At 37.3% G+C, this 25,981-nt stretch overlaps 1 protein-coding gene across 13 annotated transcripts in view; it reads left to right on the top strand.

Annotated features, from left to right (window-relative positions):
• Positions 1-25,981, top strand: part of RAVER2 (ribonucleoprotein, PTB binding 2) — a 105,917-nt gene that overhangs the window by 8,119 nt on the left and 71,817 nt on the right. For 11 of the 13 annotated variants that reach the window (XM_004311177.4, XM_019919448.3, XM_073788831.1 and 8 more), the window contains exon 2: positions 12,485-12,551. In XM_004311177.4, the coding sequence (XP_004311225.2) occupies positions 12,485-12,551 (67 nt within the window). Of the gene's footprint in view, positions 1-4,376; positions 4,620-12,484; positions 12,552-21,693; positions 21,811-25,981 lie in introns of those variants that run through there. The other 2 variants (XM_073788835.1, XM_073788824.1) reach the window with 2 other exon arrangements.

Raw genomic sequence — 25,981 nt, 5'->3', positions numbered from 1 at the left:
CCCCTGCATACACTCTATATTGTGTTTCAAAGGACAGGGATTATGTAATATTTACCTTTGTGTCCCCAGTGTTTAACCTAGAACCTGACACACTGTTCCCAGGGAAGTTTAAAACAGAAGATGACCCACCTATTTGTTCTAAAATGCTGTACTTCTGTTAATGTGTGTGACACATGGCAGGCTTTCAGGATTAGTTTGTAAGATGAACAAATTTTGCATTGTAAGACTGTGTTAGCTTTTTAGGCCGTGAACTCCATTCCCATATAATTATTCTATCAGTCAACTGTTTATGGCATGTCAGTAAGTTGAAAGCTATAAACCCTCTCTCCAGAAAAGTTCTAATGTTCATAGGCACACAGAAATTTGCATGTAATTTCAAGGGGTTGTGGATCTCTTGTAATTTACCCCTGATCTCGCTCTGGGAGATTTTAGACCTAAACTGAGAAGCACCTTTCCACGCCAGTGTAATTTTGATTATGTGTTTGGGACTTCACCTGAGTATGGACCATTTAAACAGGTCCAAAGCTGCTTCTTGAGAAGAGTTTTCAGCAGAAACTTCTGTGGACCACATTTATGCATATGTGGGATGATCTTGTCTCTGGGCAAGAAAATAAATCCGACTTCTTAATTTTCTTTCTAAGAAAGTCACCTGTGTCACTTTACGTTTGATGTAGAAGCTCATTGTTCTCTGGTCACCCAGTATTACTAACACTTTACCTATTGTGCCTGAAACAGGGTGGATGTACAGAATTCTTTTTCTTAGAGTCCAAGATATTACGGTGTAATGTTTCTCACTTAAAGTGTTGTTACAAAGGTTGATATAAAGAATGTCATTTTAAAACATATCAAGACTATTCACAATGAGTATTTGTTGATACAAAGGTTAATATAGGGCTTCCCTGGTGGCACAGTGGTTGAGAGTCTGCCTGCTGATGCAGGGGACACGGGTTCGTGCCCCTGTCCGGGAAGATCCCACATGCTGCGGGAGTGGCTGGGCCCGTGAGCCATGGCCGCTGAGCCTGCGCGTCCGGAGCCTGTGCTCCGCAACGGGAGAGGCCACAACAGTGAGAGGTCCGCCTACCGCAAAAAAAAAAACAAGGTTAATGTAAAGAAATTGTCTCTTTAAAACATATCAAGACTATTCACAATAAGTATTTATTGCTATGAAAAGTTTCCCTTTTTTGTTCGATTTCTGAGTCTCTAACTTAGTGTGAGTCTCTCAACTTGTTTTCTAGGCATTTGACACTTAATTTTGTGCTTATTTACTCTCATTATCTTTAGATTTCCTTCGTCCTTATGCTTGTACATTTTCTTTGTGAATTTGAAGGTTTCTGTTAAACTTTTGTTACCACCTGAATGCCAAGATAGCATTAGAATTCACTGTATTTGTTTGAGCCTGTATTTGCACGCATATTCTTTGCCTCTTTTCCTGCCATCCCCTTTCACCCAGCTCCAGCCCGCCCCACCCTATCCGCTTTGCCCCAGCTAATCAGTTTTTATATCTTCCCTTAACCCACTACAGTGATTATCTGCTCCTAGTTCCCAGCTTGCCTTTATTTCCTGAACTTTGGATCTTCTGTTACCCTCAAGTTCAGCTGCTGGCTTTTGACTTCAGATCAGTCTCCTTCTCTCTGAGTTTATACCTTGTTCGTTTTTCGCATCCTGATCTAGAGTAGAAGTAATGGCAATAAACAAGAACATGTGAATCTGGGAAATTTTAAATTTTGAAATAATCACAAACTTACAGAAAGGTCATAAGTACTGTACAAAGAACTATTTTTCCCTAAACTGTTTGAGAGTGAGCATTGACCTACTCTCTATCAACCTGAGTACTTTACTGTGTATTTTCTACAAATATGGACTTTCTCCAGCATAAACACATCACTACCATCAAACTCAAAATACTACCGTCAAATCTACAGATCGCATTTAAGTTTTGCCAGTTTTCCCATTAATATCTTTTATAGTGAAAGGATCCAGTTCAGAATCATATATTGCACTTAGTTGTTGTGTCTTTTTAGTCTTCAGTCTGGAATAACTTGTCTTTTCCAGCCTTGACCCTTTTGAAGATTACAGGCCAGTTACTTTATAGAGTGTCCTTCAATTTGGACATTCTATATAATTAGATTAGTTCTGCATAATTAGACTCAAGTTACATAACCTTGGCAGGAATATCACGGGGTGATGCACGTTTTAGATTTGTCCCATTGCTGATAAAGTTAACTTTGATCCCTCTGATTGACTTTTATTAAAGTGGTATCTGCCAGGCTTCTATAAGCAAAGTTTTTCCCTTTGTAATTAATAAGGATTTTTGAGAGGAGATACTTTAGTTAAGACTGTATAAATATTCTACAGGCATACCTCATTTTAGTGTGCTTTTCTTTATTTGCTTGTCACAGATATTGCATTTTTTACAAATTGAAAGTTTGTGGCAACCCTGCATCAAACAAGTCTGTCGGCACCATTTTTCCAACAGCATTTGCTCACTTCATGTCTCTGTGTCACATTTTGGTAATTCTCACAATACTTCCAACGTGTTCATTATTATTATATTTGTTATGGTGATCTGTGATCAGTGATCTTTGTTACTATTGCAAAAAGAGTATGATGTGCTGACAGCTCAGATGACGGATAGCAATTTTTTAGCAATAAAGTATTTTTTAATTAAGGTATGTACTTGTTTTAGACATAATGCTACTGCACACTTAATATACTAGAGTATAGTATAAGCATAACTTTCATATGCACTGGGAAACCAAAAAATTTGTGTGACTCACTTTATTTTGATATTCACTTTATTGCAGTGGCGTGGAACCAAACCCACAATGTCTCTGAGGTATGCCTGTATTCCCTTTCTAGTGTTCAATTTATTGATTTATTATTTTATGTCAAAAATAAACTCTTGGTTTCCTATGTTGTCCAACGGTTTATACTCCATTACTATCATTACTTACCTTGATGCTTTAATTGTTTTACGTTTGGACAGTGGGAGCTTCTTTAAGCTGGCTCCTATGTCCTCTTTTTAAATAAACTTTTTGCTTTGGAATAATTTTAGATTTACAAAAGAAGTTACAAGGAGAGTACATAGAGTTCCTATATATTCTTTACCCAGTTTCCCCTAATGTTAAATCTTGTAACCAAGGTACACTAGTCAAGACTAAGAGATTACATTGGTACATTATTATTAACTGAACTGTAGACTTTGGATTTGATTTGTTTTTTTCACTTATGTCCTTTTCCTGTTTCAGGATCCAGTCCAGGGTACCACATTGCATTTAGTTACCACATCTCATCTCCTTAATTTCCATTCTGCATCAGTTTCTCAGTCTTTTCTTGTTTTTCATGATCTTGATAGTTTGGTCAGAAACTTTTTAGAACACCCCTCGGGTTTGTATGATGTTTTTCTCATGGGAGATTAGGGTTACGGAATTTTGGGAAGAATTCCACAGAGGCAGAGTCCACTTCTGATCATGTCATTTCATGGGGTACATGACATCAATATGACTTTCACTGGTGTTGTTAACCTTGATCATTTCCTTAAGATGATGTCTGCCACATCACTCCTCTGTAAAGATAATATTTTTCCCATTCACTGTTCTTTAGAAACAAGTCACTAATTCTAGCACACACTTAAGGGAAAGGTCCTTTTTTTTTTAAAATTAAAGTATAGTTGATTTACAATGTTATGTTAGTTTCAAGGGTACAACATAGTGATTCAATATTTTTATAGATTATACTCCATTTAAAGCTATTATAAAATATTGGCTATATTCCCTGTGTCATATATTGTATCCTTATATATTTTTTCCATAGTACTTTGTACCTCTTCATCCTCTACCCCCATTGTGCCCTTTCCCGTGTCCCTCTCCCCACTGGTAATCTCTAGTTTGTTCTCTATATCAGTGAGTCTGTTTCTGTTTTGTTATAATCATATTTTGTTGTATTTTTCAGATTCCACATGTAAGTGATAACATGCAGTATTTGTCTTTCTCTGACTTATTTCACTCAGCATAATACCCTTCAGGTCCAGCCATGTTGTTGCAAGTGGCAAAATTTCATTATTTTTTATGGCTAATATTCCATTGTATATATATACACACACCACATCTTTTTTATCCATTCATCTTTTGATGGACACTTAGGTTGCTTCTGTATTTTGTCTACTGGTCCTATGTACTTTTGACATGTCCCCGTCATTCACTGAGCACTTCCCTTTGCTTTTGACACAATACGCTGTTGCAGCTTGTTTTATTTTCTGTGCTTTAGCTCTTGAATCATCCATTTCATGAGAGACTGAATGCTTGTTTTCCCCCAAATTCATATGTTGAAGCCCTAACCCCCAGTGTGGCCGGGGTCTCTATGGAAGTAATTAAATTTAAAGGAAGTCATCAGGGTGGGGCCCTGATCTGATAGGATTATTGCCATTGAAGAAAAGACACCAGAGAGCTCTCTTTCTGCTGTGTGCCTCACCCCCAGCCCAACCCAGATGTGTGCAAGCACCAAGGAAAGGCCATGTGAGGGCATAGGGTGAAGGTGGCCATCTACAAGCCAGGAAGCGAGATCTCAGCAGAAGCCAGATCAACTAGAGCCTTGATCTTGCAATTCTGACTTCCAGATCTGTGAGTAAATTAAGTTTCTGTTGTCTATGATATTTTGTTATGGCAGCCCTAGATGACTTTTATAAAGCCTAGTTTCTTTTGGGGGAAAATACTATTAAGAAGCCAAGATCTGGGAACTAGATGTACTCATTGCCGCTGAGATATCACTGCTGTCAGTTCCTCTTAGTAGGCAGAGCAAGAGAATATATGAGTGTATGTATGTGTGTACACACATATATTTACACCTATATGTGTCTGTCTATTGAAAGGAATGAGTTCACACTGATATATCAAATTGCAGTCTAACTCCGTAGAGTTCTTTCCAGTTTTCTCCCATTCCATGTTTGTTACTTTTTTTTTCTGACAGTGAGAAACCTGGTGTTCATTGTCCTTAATATATTTACTTATTTGAACAATCCTCCTTTAAGTAATCAATCTCCCATCACCCTTGCAGATGACTGTGCCCTCCCGCATGCAGACACCCACCTCATCCAGTATAAGCTCCATCCTTCTGTACTGGGCTCTTCCACTGGCCAGAAGGCTTCCTCACCTTGCCTGAGTTCTGACTCTGTGCTGGGGTTTCCTTCTGGGCAGATGTCCTCCTCACCTTGCTTGAGCTCTGAAACCTGTGGTATGAAATAAGATATTTTGTGTGACATATGTGTAAGGGTACAGTAAGTGATATCTATTATTAGTGGTGTCGTGGCGGGCAGAATTTAGAAATGGCCCCCCAAGATTTCTAATCCATGGAACTGTGAATGTGATAAGATATCACATGTGTGACTGTTACATTACATGACAGAAGGGGATGTTTGCAGATATAATTAAGGTTACTACACAGTTGACTTAGGGGTATCAAAAGGGAGATTATCCCAGTGAGCCATATCTCATCATACTAGCCCTTTAAAAGCAGAGCGTTTTCTCCAGCTAGTAGCAGAGGGAGAAGTCAGATGATCTGAAGCACAAGAAGGGTTTGATGCACTGTTGCTGGGTCTGAAGATGCAGGGGGGCCACATACAAGGATTTTAGAGCAGTCTCTAGATGCTGAGTGTGGTCCCCAGCTGACAGCCAGCGAGAAAATGGGGACTTCAGTTGTACAATTGCAAGAAACTGAATTCTGCTAACTGCCTTAATGAGTGGAAGTGCATTCTTTCTTAGAGCCTCCAGAGAAGAGCCCAGCCTGCCTAAGCCCTTGATTTTGGGCCTTGAGAGACCCTAAGCAGAGAATGCATTTGAGCCTGCCGGAACTTTTGACCTACAGAACTGAGAGATAATAAATGGGGATTGTTTTAAGCAATTTAATTTGTTGCACAGCAATGGAAAACGAATACAGTATTACATCCGGGTGATACTGGAAAGAGAAAACATTTGTGTCAGAGAAAAGGAGATCGTGATTTTTGTAGGATTATTCTTTGGGAGACATGGTTATGTAAATCTATCTCCTGGGGATATCTATAAGCAAGAACTGCTCAAGGAGAACCTCTTACTGCTAGATATATAATATTCATTAATTTGACGTATGCAAATATTTTCTTTTAAAGAAGAAGTGAGTTATGTATCAGGTTAGTGTAAAGAGAGTAATTGTTTTTTCTTTTTGAGCACTTTAAACATACTGGTTTATGTTCAGATGGTAAAATAATCTTAGAAAAATACTGTATTGGAGTTGATAAAGGTAATATGTAGAAACAAATATTCATGCACTTAACAAATATGCAAGGTCTGCTTTTTGCCAAATGTTGGAGACTTTTTTACGAACAAGGCCAGCTACATGCTATTTGCTACTAATAAGCCTACAATCTAATGAAGATACAGATATATAAGCAGTTAAAATACAGATGATAGGTGCTATAAGTGTTGCAATGGAAAAAGTAAAAAATGCTATGGGAGCCCAAAAGAAAGATACCTACTCCACACCTGAGAGATTCAGAAAGGCTTCTTAGAGAAACTCATTTAAGCCGAAAACCAGGGAGAGAGAAATTAACTAGGGGAAGGGAGAGAAAGGGAGACGTGAGGAATATTCATAGTGGTAGTAACAAGATATATCAAGTCCTAAAGAAAAGAAAAAGCATGGCCAAGAGTTAGGGCATTTTGTAAGGAGTAGAGTTTGAGAGGAGTAGATAAGGAGTAGATAAGGAGTAGAGTTTGAGAGGGGTAGTGATTCAATATAAGGCTAGCACATTAAGTAGGACCAGATGATTGTAAGACATTTAAGGAAGTTTGGATTTTATTTTAAGGGAAATGAGGATCCATTGAAATATTTAAACAAGGGAGTGATGCTTTCAGATTTCTAGCTGTCAAAAAGTAAAATTATGTTGTTTTTGTTTTTATCTCCCAAACTTTGTTCTTACCCTGATCTCTGTCCTAAGGTTAGGAGGTCAGTGATGCAGTAAGCATTAGGAATGCGATGGAAATGAATAGTTCATAGGTTTTATTTTTGTATTGATGATACTTAAGATATAGTATTCATTGTGTTTGCTCTAAGGTCTGTCAACCTGGGTTTGAATCCCAGATTCGTTACATACTGTCTATACAAGTCCCTTCTCTAGGCCTCAATATCTTCCACTTTAAAATCGATAATAACATCCAACTTTAAAATCTATATCATGGGTTTGTTAGGGTTAAACAAAGTTATTTCAATAAAGGGCCTGAGAGAAAGTAAACATTCAATAAATTATTATACTGCTAATAAAAAAGCTGAAAGTTTACTTAATTTTTTTTTAAGCCAAGTCAAAATGTTCCCCTGGCGAAGAGTAGCTATTCAAAAGAACTTTCCAGCAAAACAGCTGTATTGAAAGCTGTTAAAAGTTTAGCCAAGTTAAAATTGACACCGCATTTACTCAGCCAGTACCACGAAATGTATCATATGACGGGCCTTGTGTTGGGCCCAAAACAGTATTATCTGGTGTGTAACATTCAAATGCAGTTCTGAGCAAGCAATAGCTTGTATAGGTGTGGAGCCCGGGAGAGAAATTTGAGGTGGAGATAAAAATTTGGAGATGACTGGCATGAAGATGGGACTTAAGTCATCTCAGTAGATGCAGAAAAAGCATTTGATAACATTTAACACCCATTCATAATAAAAACTCATAGCAAACAGGAATAGAATACAAATTCCTCAAACTTAAAGATTATCTAGAGAAACCAAAAGCAATCATGTTCCATGGTGAAATATTGAAAAATTTCCCTTTGAGATTAGGAGCAATACCAGAATCACTTCTATTCAAGATTGTACTGGAAATTATGGCTAGAATAATATGGCTAACTCCAACTGACTAAAAACTGATAAGTGAAAGAAAAAATTTAAAAACTTTTGGAAGACAAACTATCGTATGACCTTGGGTAGGAAAGGATTTCTTAAGGCACAAAAAACAGAAATTCTAAAGGAAAAAGCTGATACATTTGGCTTCATTAAATGAAAAACTTCTCTTTACCAAAAGTACCCACAAATAAAATGACAGACCACTTACTAGGGGAATACATATATAATATGCTTCCCAACAAGGAATTAGTATCTAAAATATTAAAAAAAAATTCTACATGTCAATAAAAGAAAATATAGGGCTTCCCTGGTGGCGCAGTGGTTGAGAGTCTGCCTGCCGATGCGGGGACACGGGTTCGTGCCCCGGTCCGGGAGGATCCCACATGCCGTGGAGCAGCTGGGCCTGTGAGCCATGGCCGCTGGGCCTGCGTGTCTGGAGCCTGTGCTCCGCGACGGGAGAGGCTGCAGCGGTGAGAGGCCCGCGTACTGCAAAAAAAATAAATAAAATAAATAAATAAACACAATAGAAAAATGGGCAATAAAGATAAGTAAATGTTTATCAGAAGAGGAAATAAATGGTAAACAAATATGAAAAATACCTGTATCAGAGTTCTTCTGAGAAACATTATATATAAAATTTATATTAATATGTATTTATACTATGTACATTCATAGAGAAATTGATTGATTGATTGTGAGGGCTGGCTAGTCTAAAATCTGTGAGGTATACCAGCAGGCTAGAAACTCAGGCAGGTGTTGATGCTACAGTCTTGAGGCCGGATTTCTTCTCCAGAATACCTCGGTTTTTCTCTTAAGCTCTTCAGCTGACTAGATGGGGCCCACCTGCATTATCCAAGGTGATCTCCTTCACTTAGAGTAAACTGATTGTAGATATTAACCATATCTAGAAAATACCTTTGCAGCAACACGTAGATTACTTAAGAACTGGATTCTGTAGCCAAGTTCACACACAAAACTAGCCATCACAATGCCCTGCCTTATTAATCAAGGGAATGCAAATCAAGAGCACAAGGAGGTATGATTTTATATCCACTAAATTGACAAAATTTAAGTGTCTGATGAGACCAAGCATTGTAAGGACTCCCATATACCATCGATGGGAATGTAAACTGTAACAGTCTGGTAAAGAAGCTGGCCCTTTCTTGTAAAGACGATCCTTTGCATGTGTATAGCCCAGGAATTTCCCACTTTCAGAAATTTTTGCACAGGAACACCAGGAGATATCTAAAATTTACAAGAAGGTGACAGTAGTTTAATAGCAAACAGTAGCAAAATAGCAACAACCTGGAAACAAATCAGATATTCACTGATAGAAAAATAGATATGTAAACCATACTAAAATCACAGAATGGAATGTTAAACCATAGTGAATAAATGAACAGTAGCCATGTGGATCATGAGTGAATTTTAGAAACATAATATTGAGTATAAAAAGCAAGGCAAAGAAGATTAAAAATAGCATAATACCATTTTTATAAAGCTCAGAAACAAACCAAAACAATGTATTATTTGGGGATACAAAGCTGCCTGAGGACTCCAGCTATGGGGGATGGGCTAGTGCAGGAAGGCATAGTTAGATGGAACAGTGTTGCCAATGTCCTAGTCTTTAAGTTTGGTGTAGAGCTCCTGGGTGCTTATTTCATTATTATGCCTCATAATATATGTTACAGATAATCCTTTTGTATTATCAAATCACTTACAATTTTAAAAGAACATAAATAAAAATATTTTTTTCATTCCAAAAAAGTGGAATTTAAAAGCAAAGTGCTTTAATCTATGAAAGCCCTTTTTAGAACATAAGTCTGCAAAGGGCTTGGAAGACAGTGTGATTCAAGTTTAAAACTAAGGCTGGGTTTCATTCAGGAAGAAGTTCACACCAGCTAGAACAATGATTGTTTGACTCTTGGGGGGTTATTAACAGACTACTTTGAGTTGAAAGCTATTAAACCTCTCCCCAGAAAACATTTCATATGTGGAAAACTTTTCATTTAATTCCAGGGGGTGATGGTGAATCGGGTCTGGAAATAGGTTACTAAAGCTATCTAACAATTACCAAAATCGATGAGCTCATCTTACTGTAAGAAATGTGTAACTGATACTGCTAGTCAGAGGACAAAGTATTTGCATCAAAGGTGCAACTTCATTCCTTAAAGTTAGCTTGTAAGTTGAAAGTGTCATAAAACTAGATTAGAACAGGGAGACATAATTTTAGTCCTTTTGGTTTTGTGTGGTGTGGAGCACAGTAGAATTTTGGCAAATGGTTGTTAGGACTCTCTTTCAGGTTTTAAGTTTTTAATTTGGCCAACTTGCTGAGGCTCAAGTTGAGGGGTGACCCACTTTTGCCTGGGTCAAGGCAACCAGGGCATGGAGAAAAATAATTGTTTTTTTCTTTGCAGGAAGCTTTGTAAAGTTTCCCAGTTGGCAAAATCTGTATTCCACGTCTGATACATAGGAAAGCTATGATTAGAAATATGGGTGTTTTAAAAATAAAATTTCCAACTGGCAAAATGCATCTTTGAAAACTTAGGTGGTTCTGTTAGCTAAATGAGTAATATAACATGTCAATTGTTTACGGAGACTTGATCAAGTGAAGAGCAGTATCGTGTTTTCTTTATCTGGCATTTGACAGCTGTTAACTAGTGAAATGAGAGATTAAAGTTTGAGCAACTAAAAGCACACACTGGATCCTTTCAAACAAAACTGTGTCACCTTCTATATAAAGTATAATATTAAATTAGCTGATTCGCAAAATATATATGGTATGCTGCTGAGAGAGTTATGTTTACTTAATGAGCAATACACTGTTGTTTAAGTTCAAGAAAATATTGAAGCTTACAAGACAAAAAATTACCATAGCAGTAATATATAAACTAATCTGTATGTTGATCATATTACTATGTAATTCATCAAACAATATTTTACACAATTGATAAGTATATATATTTTAAAACATTTCTAATATTGACTTACTGATAAAGAATACTAAATTATCACCTTTACCTTTCTTATCTTTCTTATCTCAAAGATGATTGTCTTTGTTTCACCCAGCACTATTTTTATACTTTGCCTATTATATCAGTCTCCCCCACTCCCTTACGTTGGATTGAAAGAGAAAATGTTTCTCAACTTGTAACTGTCCTCTTACTTATTTTCCATTTCCATATGATCACTTATTCGGACATTGTGGTGTTGGTTTTATAACTAACTGTGGTAGTATACTATTTCAGTTAATCCTGGAAGAAATAAGGCAGTATAGCATAGAGGTTAAGAGTGTTGTCCCTAGAATCAAGCCAATTGGTGAATCTATACTCAGCAAATTACTGAGTGTAAGCTTTGGCAAGTTACTTGAATTTGCTCTGCTCTGGTTTCCTGATTTTTTAATGAAAGGAGTAAGTTCAATGTTCTGGTACCTAGTAAAAACTAAATGAATGTTAACTATAAAAATATCAGTAATAAGAATTATTATTATATTACTGAATTAATTAGTTTAGGTTGCAAACTTAACATCCTAGCACTTATGTCTGTTTAGTGTATTCATTTGTAAAATAGAACAGGTTGGCTGTACCACTGTCTCACCTGGGGTCCAAATGTCCACTTACGTGATAGTTCAATTCCTTTAAAAAATAATAACTACATCGGTTGTATATTATGAGTAAAATTTTCAAGGCTTAATATCAAGTCAATGACAAAATAAATTATATTCACTTTAATGTTTATGTGAGTGCCTAGTATGCTCAAAGCAATATATATAATATACAGATAAATATAGTTCTTGTACTCAAGTATTATCGGTTTAACAGAAAGGATTGGAGAAACACAGAGGAAATATGCTGTATTTTCCCAGGTGGATGGAAGTTATGATATCACAGTTTAAAAGTTCAGACTGGATTAGTAATAGAAACTGAACAAACAAGAAAGCCAGTTTAAACATCTTGGGGATCCAAGGGGAAATAAATTGGACTACATACCATACCTTGGTGGTTGTTACTTGTTTTCATACCCAGGGACCTCTAAATTAGGTTTTAATTTATATTTATTTCTTCTACATGCTGGTATTACCATCTACAGGTGTAACACTTGTTAAAAACTCAGTATGTAGAACACAAGTAGAAACATTTCATATTATTTGTGTTAAGAGAGGCATAAATAAAGTATGACCGTTGTTAGCATAGTGGTGGGAGAGGTGATGTTCTGTGGAAAAGAATTGGAAAAATCTTCATGGAAGAACATTTGAGCTGGGATTTCAAAGGAAGCATGTGATTCTAGATGAAGTTTGGGAGCTGTAGTGGTATGTTTGCCCCATGCTAGATCGAGGTATCAGTGTAATTCAGAATGAGGATTGTGCATGGTATACTCATGAGAGAATGAGTGTTCATCTGAGCAGGAATATGGGCATGTGTAGGGATATATTGGGAGATGTATTTGCAGAGGTATGTTGGTGCCATATCTGGTGGGCCTGAATGCCTTTAATTTAAATAAGTGATGGAGATCCATGGAAGATTTTTTTACATGGGGGATGGTGATGGTAATGGTGGTCGGCTGCTAAGCTGGATCATCTACTAACTGCATTCATGTGTTTATTGAGTTCATGTTTTGTCTCTTTCAGGAAGTTCATGATTTATTACAAGACTATGAGTTAAAGTATTGTTATGTGGACAGAAATAAGCGAACAGGTAAGATTTCTGTTCTAAGTGTCTGATTTTAATTCTGCAGGTTGTCGTTATAGAGCAAAAAAGCTAAGTGTCTTTTTATTCTTAAGCTAATCTCTGAAATTCTTAAACATTAAATTATATACATGTTACTTAATTTATTTTCTGAAGGTAATATTATTCTAAATTTTAATCACATAAATTAATATAATATTGGTGGCAGCCATTTGGGGGAGCTCATTCTACCACATGGACGCTGGTGCTGGTAAGCACCATTTGGAATCCTCCCTCTAGGTTATTAGTGCCTGACCTGGCCCTGCTGGGTCAGTGCTGGGATGCATCAGGCCAAGCAACTAAAAGGGTGGGGACACAGCCCCACTCACCAGCGGCCAGGCTGCCTTAAGACCCCTTGAGCCCATAGCCACCAGAGGGGCCAGGACCCAGTTCCACATACCAGTGCATAGGCACTAGCCCTGGGAACCCCAGGGCCCTGCATCCGGAGACCACAGGACCCAGCTCCAGCCACCAGTGGGCAGGTACCAGCCCCAAGACCCCCCTGGGCTCTGGCTCTGCCCACCAGCAAGCTGGCTCTAGCCTCTCAACCAGCCTCACACACCAGTGGGCAGGTACCAGCTCTAGGACATCCTGGGCTCCAGCCATATACACCAGTGGGCAGACCCAAGCCCCAAGACCACCACAGCCCCGCAGCCTGCCATGGCAGTACCCAGCCGACTCACCAGCAGGCCGGCACCAGCACTGAGACATCTTGGGCCCCTCAGCCAGCTTCCCCAGAAACCAGCCCCACCTACCAGGAAATCTCACAAGCTTTAGGACACCTAGGACCCTGCAGCCAACTGTGTTAGGAACCGGCCCTGCATGCCAGTGGGCTAAAACCAGCTCAAGGACACCCAGGGCCCTGTAGTTGGATATCCTGGGACCCAGCCCCACCCACCAGTAGTCGGACACCTGCTCTGGGATCCCGGGCCCTGCAGCCAGAGACCCCAGGACACAACTCTGCCTATCAGTTAGCCAGCCAAGCCCCAGAACCCAGCTTTACCTCCTGGTGGGCGGGTACTAGTCCGGGGATCCCCGGGACCCCAACCCTTCCCACCAGTGGGCAGACACCAGCCTCAGGACCACCACAGCACTGCAGCCTGCCCTGTCAGAATCTAACCAACACAACAACAGGAAGGTTAAAAGACAAAAGTAGTAAAATCATTTATATCTGAAATGTGTAGTTAAGGGACACATAAAACCAAAAGATGTAAAATATGATGTCAATAACAGTAAATGGGGGGGAGGGGAGTAAAATGCAGGGTTTTTAAAATGCATTTGAAATTAAAACAGCAAATTAAAATAATAATATAGAGATTTATACATAAAAACCTCATGGTAGCCACAAACCGAAATTCTGTAATAGATATACACAAAAGAAAGAGAAAGAAACCTAAACATAACACTAAAGATAGTCATCAAATCACAAGGGAAGAGAACAAAAGAAGAAAGGAATAAAAAAGTTACCACAAAAACAGTCCCCAAACAATTAACAAAATGGCAATAAGTACATACCTATCAATAATTACTTTAAATGTAAATGGACTAAATGCTCCAATCAAAAGACATAGAACGTGTGAATGGATACAAAAGCAAGAACTATACATATGCTGCCTACAAAAGACTCACTTCAGTTCTGAAGACACACACAGACTTAAAGTGAGGGGATGGAAAAAGGTATGCCATGTAAATGGAAATCAAAAAACAGCTGGAGTAGCAATACTTATATCAGACAAAGTAGACTTTAAGTCAAAGACTGTAACAAGAGACAAAGAAGGATATTACATAATGATCAAGAGATCAATCCAAGAAGAAAATACAGCAGTAATAAAGCAAATATTAACAGACATAAAGGGAGAAATTGACAGTAACACAATAGTACTAGGGGACTTTAACCCCTCACTTACATCATTGGTCAGATCATCCAGACAGAAAATAAGGAAACACTGGTCTTAAACAACACATTAGACAAAATGAACTTAATGGACTTCCATCCCCAAACAGCAAAATACACATTCTTTTCAAGTGCACATGGAACATGCTCCAGGACAGATCACATGCAGATCACATTCAATATCTGCAAATCAATCAATATGATAAACCATATTAACAAATTGAAGAATAAAAATCATGACCATCTCAATATATGCAGAAAAAGCTTTTGACAAAATTCAACATCGATTTATGATTAAAACTCTCAACAAAGTAGGGACAGAGGGAACAAACCTCAAAATAGTAAAGGCCATATGATAAGCCCATAGCTAACATCATACTCGATGGTGAAAAGCTGAAAGCATTTCCTCTAAGAACAGGGCCAAGACAAGGATGCCCACTCTTGCCACTTTTATCCAACATAGCACTGAATGTCCTAGCCACAGCAGTCATACAATAAAAAGAAAAGAAATCCAGATTGGAAAGAGAGAAGTAAAACTGTCACTGTCACTGCAGGTGACACACAGTACACATAGAAAATTCTAAAGATGCCACCAAAAATTCATCAATGAATTCAGTACAGTTGCAAAATACAGCGTTAATATGCTGAAATATGTTGCATTTCTATACACTAACAATGAACTATCAGAAATTAAGAAAACGGTCCATTTACCATAACATCAAAAAAACAAAAAAACAAAAAAAACAAACATAGGAATAAATCTAAGGAGATTTACTCTGTACTCGGAAAACTCTAAGATACTGATGAAAGAAATTGACGATGACGCAAATAGATGGAAAGATAATACAGTGTTCATGAATTGGAAGAAGTAATATTGCTAAAATGACCATACTACCCAAGGCAATCTACATATCTAATGCCATCATATCAAAGTACCAATAGGATTAGTCACTGAAGTAGAACAAATAATTCTAAAATTTGTATGAAAACTCAAAAGACCCCAAATAGCTAAAGCAATCTTGAGAAAGAAGAACAGATCTGGAGGTATCATGCTCCCTGACTTCAGACTATACTACAAAGCTACAGTAATCAAAACAGTATGGTACTGGCACAAAAACAGACACATAGATCAGTGGAACAGAATAGAAAGCCCAGAAGTAAGCCCAGACATTTATGGTCAATTAATCCAAGACAAAGGAGGCAAGAGTATGCAGTGGGGGAAAGGGAGTCTGTTCAAGAAATGCTGAGAAAAATGGACAGCTCTTGTAAAAGAATGAAATTAGAACATTTTCTCATACCATACACAAAACTAAACTCAAAATGGATTAAAGACCTAAATGTAAGACAGCAAACCATAAAATCCTAGAAGATAACATAGGCAGAACACCCTTTGACATAAATTGTAGCAATATTTTTTTTGGATATCCCTCCTAAAGCAAAGGAAACAAAAGCAAAAATAAACAAATGGGACCTAATTAAACTTAAAAGCTTTTGCGTAGAGGAGGAAACCACTGACAAAATGAAAAGACAACCTACTGAATGGCAGAAAATATTTGCAAAGGATATGACTGATAAGTGATTAATATTCAAAATATATGAACAGCTCATACAGCTCAATGTCAAAAAACCAAACAACCCAACTAAAATGGGCAGAAGACCTGAATAGACATTTTTACAAGGGAGACATACAGGTGGCCATCAGGCCCCGTGAAAAGATGCTCAACATCACTAATCATCAGAGAACTACAAATCAAACCCACAATGAAATATTACCTCACACTTGTTAGTATGACTATTATCAAAAAGAGTACAAATAACAAATGTTGAAGAATGTGGAGAAAGGGACTCTTGGGCACTTGATGAGAATGTAAATTGGTGCAGCAACTATGAAAAATAGTACCGAGGTTCCTCATAAAACTAAAAATAGAACTACCGTATGATCAGCAACTCAACTCCCGAGTAAATATCTAAAGAAAGTGAAAACACTAATTCAAAAAGATACATGCACACCCCAATGTTCATAGCAGCTGTTTACAATAGTCAAGATATAGAAGCAACCTAAGTGTCCATCAACAGATGAATGGATAAAAAAGAAGTGGTACTATGTACAATGGAATACCACTCAGCCATAAAAAAAGAATGAAATTTTGCCTTTTGCAACACATGGATAGACCTGTTTATAATCTATAAACATTTGAATCACTATGATGTACACCTGAAACTAATATAATATGGTAAATCAACTATACCTCAATAAACAATTAGGCAAAAAAATGAATTTGCATTGGTTTTTAAAAATATAAATAAATAATATAATACTACAGCTTTATGCATTTTTATAATGAATGTTCTAATGTTACATGTTGTAAAATTTTAGTGAGTGTTTTTTATGTTAAGTATCCTTCAGTTTTACTGATATATTACTGGACTTAGTAAATTATGTGATTTGAGCTTTAGTTATACAAATTGGGAAAATCGTTTAATTTTTCTGCACATTAGTTTTATATCTGTGAGATTAAAAGCCTAAACTAGATTATTTTCTTTGTGTACAAATGATATGTAAATGTTTAAAAACATCTGTTTGAGATGATAAAAAAATAAGAAAACGTATGGAGGATGATATAACCATTATATATATACCGACTCCCAAATTAGCAAATGTCTTATTGAAGTATTTTATGCTTTTAAAATGTTTTTTGTAAGGGGTGGATGAAATGGGTGAAGGAAGTCAAAAAGTACAAACTTCCAGTTATAAAATAAAGAAGTACTGGGGATGTAATATATAAGGATGGTGACTCTGTCACAGTTAATAATACTGTGTTGCATATTTGAAAGTTGCTGAGAGAGTAGATCTTGAAAGTTCTCATCCCAAGAAAAAAGTTTTAACTATGTATGGTGACAGATATTAACTAGAATTACTGTGATGACTACTTCACAATATATAAAAATATCAAATCATTATGGGAGACTTCCCCGGCAGTCCAGTGGTTAAGAATCCGTTCTTCCACTGCAGGGGGTGTGGGTTCAATCCCTGTTCGCAGAACTAAGATCCCACATGTCACGTGGCTTGGCCAACAAAAAAAAATCATTATGTTGTACACTTGAAACTAATGTTATTTGTCAATTATACTTCAATTTAAAAAGTTTTTTAAGTAGTTTTTTGTCTTTAAAAATATTATATACATGCTAGAGCCCTAATGTAGTACTACTGAATGAATACCTCTGATAGTATGGTCAGGAATTCTGCATTTATTTTTTCTGACTTATAAAAAAATTTGTAAAAAAGACATTATAGTTAAAAATGAAATTAGTTCCTACCCCTCTCTGGTTCCATTCCCTCCCTCCCTCTAATGATTAATTGTGGTAATCATAGAGCTGTTCACAGATTCTTTTTCTTTTTCTTCTGGTCATGAGGTAAGATAGTGCTTCCTTATTCCTTTTTGAAGTTACCAATGGACATGTGATTTGCTTTTCGATTAATGAAGTGCAGTGGAAATGGCATGTATCCCCTCCAGGTGGAAGATTTCAGAGCTAGCATGTGATTCACTGCTCACCCCTCCACTTGCTAAAGTGATTGAGGAAGGTTACAGAAGCTCTTTAAACATAGTCCCAGAGTGACTATAATGAGCAAAGCCTCCTTCCTTCCTTCCCTCCTTCCTTCCTTCCTTTCAGCATGGGATATGCAGCATGAAAAGCAACAAGAAAAAAAAACCCTTTTGTTAACCCATTGAAATTGTGGAGCTGTTTCTTGCCAAGGCATCCCATCTAATGCCGGAAGTTTTACTATATGTAAAGTTAACAGTGTTGTACTTGGTGTTTTTAAAAACTAAATGTAAATGACATTCTACTGTATTTTTCATTTAGCAACTTGCTTTTTTTTTTTTTTTAACCTCTATTTTGTTTTTTGGATCTTTCCACATTGATACTTACAGCTCTAATTCATTGATTTAAACTACTACATATCATTCTGTCCTGTCAATTTATTACCATTGGTAAATCTATTCATTACTGATAGACATTTAGGAGGCTTCAACTTTTCCAGCATTTTAAATAATGCTGCAGTGAATATGCTTTTACTTGTCTTCTAATATACATTGCAACTGTTTCTCCACAAGTGAATTACTGGGTTTGTAGGTTATGTACAACTTCAATGTTATAAATATTGACGAAGGCTTTACAGCTGGGAATGGTGCTGTTCCTACCAGTGAGGATGATAGACAGCATAATTGGTGGTTGATTAGAAGGAGTATTCAGAAGTGTTTTGTCTCAAGAGTGGAGAAAACTGACTCTAGATTAATGATGCTAAAAATTTAAAAACAAGACCAGGAAGGATCAAGCCCGTTCCTGATAACCACAACCTAGAACAAAACTCAAGGATATTTATATGAATACAAAAAAATCCAGTACCCAGCAAGGTAAAAATTTACAATGTCTGGTATCCAATTAAAAATTACCAGATATGGCAAAGAAGCAGGAGAATACAACCCATAATGAGGAGAAAAACCAATCAATCAAAACTGACCTAGAATTGAAGCAGATGAATTAATGAAAATGGACATTAAAACAGTTTTTATAACTGGGTTTCATATGTACAAGAATTTATAGTAAAAATTGAACATACTAAATAGAGGATGGAAGATATTAAAATAACTCACACTTTTAGTGGTGAAAACTACAATGTCCAGGATGAAAAATGGGATGGGTGGATGGGATTAACTAGCAGAGTGGACATTGTAGAGGAACAGATTAGTGAATGTGAAATACATGGAAACAACAAAAATGAAGCAGAGGAAAAAAAGACTATAACACATGAACAGAGTATCAGTCAACTTTGGGCCAACCTCAAGAGTCCTAATGGTGGAGTAATGGAGTCTCTGTAAGAGAGAGCAAGTAGTACAGTAAAAATATTTAAAGAATTAATGGCTGAATTTTTTCCAAATTTGATGAAAACTCTAAACCCAGAGATCCCCAAAGTTTAACCAACCTCAAGCACAAAAACACGAAAAAAACTACAATAAGGTACATTTGTAATCAAATTGTTTGCAATTAGTAATAAAGAGAAAAATCTTAAAAACAGTGCCCCCCAAAAAAGGGCATATTATTTAGTTGGAAAAAATAACGATGATGCATGTTTATTGGAAACAATGCAAATGAGAAGACCATGGGGCAACACCTTTTCTTTCTTTGCTGAAAGAAAAAAAAGATAACCATAAAATTATTAAGACATTAATGAAAGGAATTGAAGACAAATGGAAGGTGTTCCATGGTCATGGGTTGGAAGAATTAAGATTGTTAAAATGTCCACACTACTGAAAGCAATCTGCAGATTCAGTGCAATCCCATCAAACATTCCATTGGCATTTTTCATAAAGACTTGAATATAAGACCTGAAATCATAAAACTCCTAGAAGAAAACATAGGCAGTAAGCTTCTTCCTATCAGTCTTGGTGATGATTTTTTGGATTTGACACTAAAGCAAAGGTGACAAAAGTAAAAATATACAGGTGGGACTACATCAAACTAAAAAGCTTCTGCACAGCAAAGAAAACCATTAAAATGAAAAGGCAGCCTACTTAATAGGAGAAAATATTTGCAAATCATATAGCTGATAAGGGGCTAATATCCATAATATATAAAGAACTCATACAACTCAATAGCAAAAGAACAAACAGTCTGATTAAAAACCTGGCAGAGGGGCTTCCCTGGTGGCGCAGTGGTTGAGAGTCTGCCTGCCGATGCAGGGGACATGGATTCGTGCCCCGGTCTGGGAAGATCCCACATGCCGCGGAGCGGCTGGGCCCGTGAGCCATGGCTGCTGAGCCTGCACGTCCGGAGGCTGTGCTCCAGAACAGGAGAGGCCACAACAGTGAGAGGCCTGCGTACCACAAAAAACAAAAAAAAACCTGGCAGAGGATCTGAATAGACATTTTTCCAGATTAGGCATATAGATGGCCAACAGATACATGGAGAGGTGTTCAGTATCACTAATCATCAGGGAAATGCAAATCAAAACCACAATTATCTATCACCTCACACCTGTTAGAATAGCTATTATCAAGACAACAAGAACTTAGTGCTGGAGAGGATGTGGAGAAAAGGAAACTCTTGTGCAGTGTTAGTGGGAATGGAAATTGGTGCAACCACTGGAAAACAGTATGGAGGTCCCTCAGAAAATGAAAAATGGAACTACCGTTTGTCCAGCAATTCCACTTTGGGCTATTAACCTGAAGAAAACGAAAACAGTTACTCAAAAAGATATATGCACCCCCATGCTCATTGCAGTATTATTTACCATAGTCAAGACATGGAAACAACCTAAGTGATTGCTGATGGATGAATGGATAAGGAAGATGTGGTGTATATAGACAATGGAATATTATTTAGCCTTAAAAAAGAATGAAATCTTGCCATTTGTGACAAGATGAATGGGCCTTGAGAGCATTATGCTAAGTGAAATAAGTCAGACAAAGACAAAGACTGTAGGACCTCACTTATAGGTGAAATCTAAAAAAACCAAAAAACATGAGCTCATAGATACAGAGAACAATTGGTGGTTGCCAGAGGCTAGGGATAGGGGTTGGCGAAATGGGTGAAGGGAGTCAAAAGGTATAAATTTCCGTATAAAATAAGTCATGGGGATGTAATGTATAGCATGGTTACTATAGTTTGTTTGTTTGTTTGATTTGACCGTACCGGGTCTTAGTTGCGGCACATGGGATCTTCATTGCTGCATGCGGGATCTTTAGTTGCGGCATGTGGGCTCTTAGTTCCGGCATGCAGGTTCTTAGTTGCGGCATGCATGCAGGATCTAGTTCCCTGACCAGGGATCAAACCCAGTCCCCCTGCATTGGGAGCACAGAGTCTTATCCACTGGACCACCAGGGAAGTTCCCAGCATGGTTGCTATAATTAATAATACTATAGTGCATATTTGAAAGTTGTGAAGAAAGTAGATCTTAAAAGTTCTTATCCACCACCCCGCCCCACAAATTTTTGTAACTATGTATGGTGATGGATGTTAACTAGAATTATGGCAGTGGTTATTTCACAGTATATACAAATATTGGATTAATTGTATGCCTGAAACTAATATAATGTTATGTCATTTATACCTCAAAAAATCCCACAGAATTATTTACCCACCAAAAAATATCCTTTAAAAATGCGCGTGAAGAAAGATGTTTTTCAATCATACAAAGCTGAAAGAATTCATCACCATCAGACCTGCATCATAAGAAGTATTTAAAGAAGTCCTTTAATAAAGCATGGAGAAAATGATGCTGGATGGGAATCCGATCTACACAAAAAAGTGCAGAGTACCAGATGTTGTCTTTATGTGTGTAAAGACTGTTTTATTAATATTCAGATCTCTAAAAGTGAAAATAATAACTATATTGTAGAGGTTATAACACATGTAGGAATAAAATGCATGGCAACAATACAAAGGTTGGGAGGGGAGGAATGGAAGTACACTGTTGTAAAGTTTTTAGATTATACAGAAAGAGACCAGTATCACTTCATGGTAACTGTTAAGTTAAAGATGTATACTACAAAGCCAAAATCACCCACTAGAATAATACAACGAAGAAACTCAGTAATTGTATTAAATGACATTGCCTTGGATTTCAGGAGCTATGGTGGTGTTTGAAGAAACAGATAATAATTAATAGATTAATAAAGGATGGCTACAGTTATAAACTGTGACCTTAAAACCAGAGCTCTCTGTTATAAATAAGAAGAAATAATTGTATTAAAATAGGATACATTAAGGAAGAAAGTTTTTGCATGCTTGCCATCAAATTTGTCCCAATAATAAATTAACTAGTGGAGCAAGCAATGGCAAAAGGATAAAATAAAATTGTGACTTGTGAAAGGATTGGGACCAATCGTCGAATATTAAAATTTTGGTAGGAAAATGGAAACAGAACTAATCTCCAAATCCCTTATACCCTTTTCTCTGTAGAGTGACATCTTTCACTTCCACAGAGTCAATGTGAGAAAATTGGACATTTTTTTTAGAGAATTTATGGCCTTGCAAAGAAATGGAAGAAGCTATAGAAGAGAACCAGTGACCTCTTTTTCCTACTGCCTGGACTTTTAAATTTGCTTCATTGTGTTATCTAAATTCTACCATCAAATGTCTTACTTGGGTTGAGCAAATGCAGATACCTAAGGGAAGGAAAATAAGAAGTTGTCAGTTTTAAAATGTACTAGTTAATCTATGCATGTATACATTCATCCATTCAGTTGACACTTACAGATCCTCTGCTGTGTGCCTGACACTATGGTAGCTGGTGGAGATATATTCATTAGCAACTTAGGGAGCTCACAGTTGATAGGATAGCAGGCATCTAAACAAATAGATTATAATAAAGTGTGATGTGTGCAATAATCCATTCAGTGTTCAAAATACAGAGGTATAATAAGACAAGGGTTAACTCTAACTGGAAGAGAACATCAGGGAATGCTTCCTGGAGATCCTGATGCGTTAACCTCTGGGCTGGATTTGAAAGCCAGCTAAAAGGTTTGAGTGGCTGAAGATATTGGGAGAGATCTCGTAGGCAGGGGAATTACATGTGTAACATATAGATGCTTGAAACAAGTTGCAGTCTAGGGAGCTACGAACAACTCAGTGTCATTAGAGGATAAAGAAATGTGGTGGGGAAGGGACGTGTGGCAGTTGCTGAGGCTGGCGTCAGATCAAAAGGGCCTGGTAGGCAACCTGGGTAAACTTACATATTCTAATTCTTTGTTGGGTTCGTTTGAAATTTTTACACACTCAAGCGTGTCTTTCACACAGGCTTTATTTCTCTCCTCTTAACCCTTGTGTCTTTTACTTCTTGCATTTGTCCTACTGCACTGGCAGAGACCTTCATTCCATGTTAATAAAACTAGTGAGACAAGAACCCTTACCTTATTCCCTATCTCAGAGTAAATGGTTTTGGCTTTCACCGTTAATGTTGATGTAGGTTCCTTATAGACATTCTTTAACAGATAAAGGATGTTTCCTTCTTTTCCACTGATTGCCAAGAATTTTTATCCTGCATGGACTTTGAATTTTATCACATATCTTTTCTTGCATCTACTAAGATACTCTGTGATGTTTCTTTTCTGTGCTGGTAATGTGGCAACTTATATTGATTGCTATTTTATTTATTCATTTATTTATTTTTACATCGTTGTTGGAGTGTGGTTGCTTTGCAGTGTTGTGTTGGTTTCTGCTGTGTGACAGGGTGAATCGGCTGTGTGTGCGCACGTGTCCCCATATACCCTTGATTGCTATTTTAAAATAAAACTAATTTTGCATTCCTGAAATAAACCAAACTTGATCATGGTAAAAAAAAAAAAAAAAAAAAAGGTGGCCTGGTAGGACATGATAACTGTGCTGAGGCTTGGCTTCATTGGTGATACCAGATGATTGCATTTTAGGCAGTAAACAGGCACAATTAAACTTTTGTTTTTGAGAGATCGCTTTATTGTCATTGTGGAAAAAGAAGAAAAGCTAGAAGAATGAAGAAAAGAAGATGGATCTATTTGGAGGGTAGAATTTGAGGATTCCTTTTTTGTGGGAGTTAAAGGAGATAGGGTCTAGGGTAACTCCCAGGTTTCTGATTTGTGAGTTGTGATGCTGGCAACTGAAATAGAGAATAAAGGAAGCTGAACAATGTTGGGATTTTAGGGGAATGGCAGGGAGAGGATGAAGATTGTGAGTTACGTTTGGTCGTGTGTGAATCAGTACGTGGATATATGTGGAACTGAGGACTAGAAACAGATTTAAGAGTTAACAGGGTATAGGAGGCTTTCTACGAGCCCCCAGACTAGCCATTTTGCTCTGTTTAATTGCTTCCGTAGCCCTCACACTTCCTCTTTGATAACATTACACTTGTAACTCTCTGTCAAATCTCTATTATCCTCTATTGGATTGTGAGGTCCTTGTTGAAAGGGATCTTATTTGTTTTGTTCACCAACTCCTTTCCAGTGCCCAACACAGTACCTGGTACATGAGACTGAATAAATGGGCATGGACATGAGTGCCCAGGGGAAGAGGGCATAGAGAAGAGAGGTTGATGGCTCAGGGCTGCTGGGTACAGTCATATGGCTGTGACTGTGTGTGACTCTGCCGAGAAGCAACCTTAAGGATTACCACCTTACATACGTGTATACAATGGAATATTACTCAGCCATAAAAAGGAACGAAACTGGGTCATTTGTAGAGCCGTGGATGGACCTAGAGACTGTCATACAGAGTGAAGTAAGTCAGAAAGAGAAAAACAAGTATCGTATATTAACGCATATATGTGGAATCTAGAAAAATGGTACAGATGAACCGGTTTGCAGGGCAGAAATAGACACAGATGTAGAGAACAAACGTATGGACACCAAGGGGGGAAAGTGGAAGGGGTAAAGTGGGATGAATTGGGAGATTGGGATTGACATATATACACTAATATGTATAAAATAGATAACTAATAAGAACCTGCTGTGTAGCACAGGGAACTCCACTTCGCTGTACAGTAGAAACTAACACAACATTGTAAAACAACTATACCTCAATAAAAAAGAAAGGATTACCACCTTACAGGTGTGAGTGGAGAAAAATCTTGCAAAGGAAATGGAAGAAGGAGCGCTTGGACAGCTATGAAGAAAATCAGGAAGGACTTTATCAAGGAAGTTAAGGAAGGGAATTGTTAACAGTTTCAAATACCCAGAGAATTCAAATCAAACATGAGCTGATGAGCTTATGAGCTGGTATAGGAACATAACCAGTATTTACAAATTGTTGTTGGCTTGTTTGCTGGTTTTAGCAAAATATCATTAAATGGTATTCTGTGTCAGCATAAGGGAAGAAAGGCATAAAATCAAAGTGACTCAAGTTCTTTAAAAGGGGTTATTGGAAACCAAGAGATATTCTCTCAATAAGTGCAGCAAAGCCATTTTTCCCCCTTAGTGTTGGAAGAGTTAGCTATTCCTTTGTAAGTAGTTTCCTTGTATGTGGAGATCATGTTAAGTGAAAAATGTGTTTCTTTAAATGTTAAAGTGTGGTGAGATGCTCAGTCTGAGAGCTGCGTGGGCACTAAGACCAGCTGAGGGAAGAGCAGATTGAGTGAAATGACAGGCAGGATCGTCCACACTGTTTAAATTCTTCTTTCTTTCTTGCTTTGTACATATTTGCCATGTTGTTATCATTGAATTTGGGTAAGTTAGTTGCTCATATGGAGCAACTCCACTGTGTGTTGCAGAGCGGGAGAGAAGAGGGAGAGGTAGGAAGGTTGAGAGAGCAGTGTGTTTGTAGTTTTGGTTTGCCCTGTGTTGTTTCTTTTATTTGGGGTTTAAAATTTTTCTTATAATATTGCTCAAAAATCTTATCAGATACGCATGTCTGTGTGATATTTCATTGATTTAGAACTTTATAATTGTATCACATTTTAGATTTTACAGATTGTCATGTGTATTGTTGCTTAATGCTGCAACAGCTCCATTAGGTAGACAGGACAGATTTTTTAATT

This window comes from Tursiops truncatus, chromosome 1 (genome assembly GCF_011762595.2).
Source record: "Tursiops truncatus isolate mTurTru1 chromosome 1, mTurTru1.mat.Y, whole genome shotgun sequence".
NCBI classification, from domain to species: domain Eukaryota; kingdom Metazoa; phylum Chordata; class Mammalia; order Artiodactyla; family Delphinidae; genus Tursiops; species Tursiops truncatus.
This window is presented reverse-complemented; position numbering and strand designations above follow the sequence as displayed.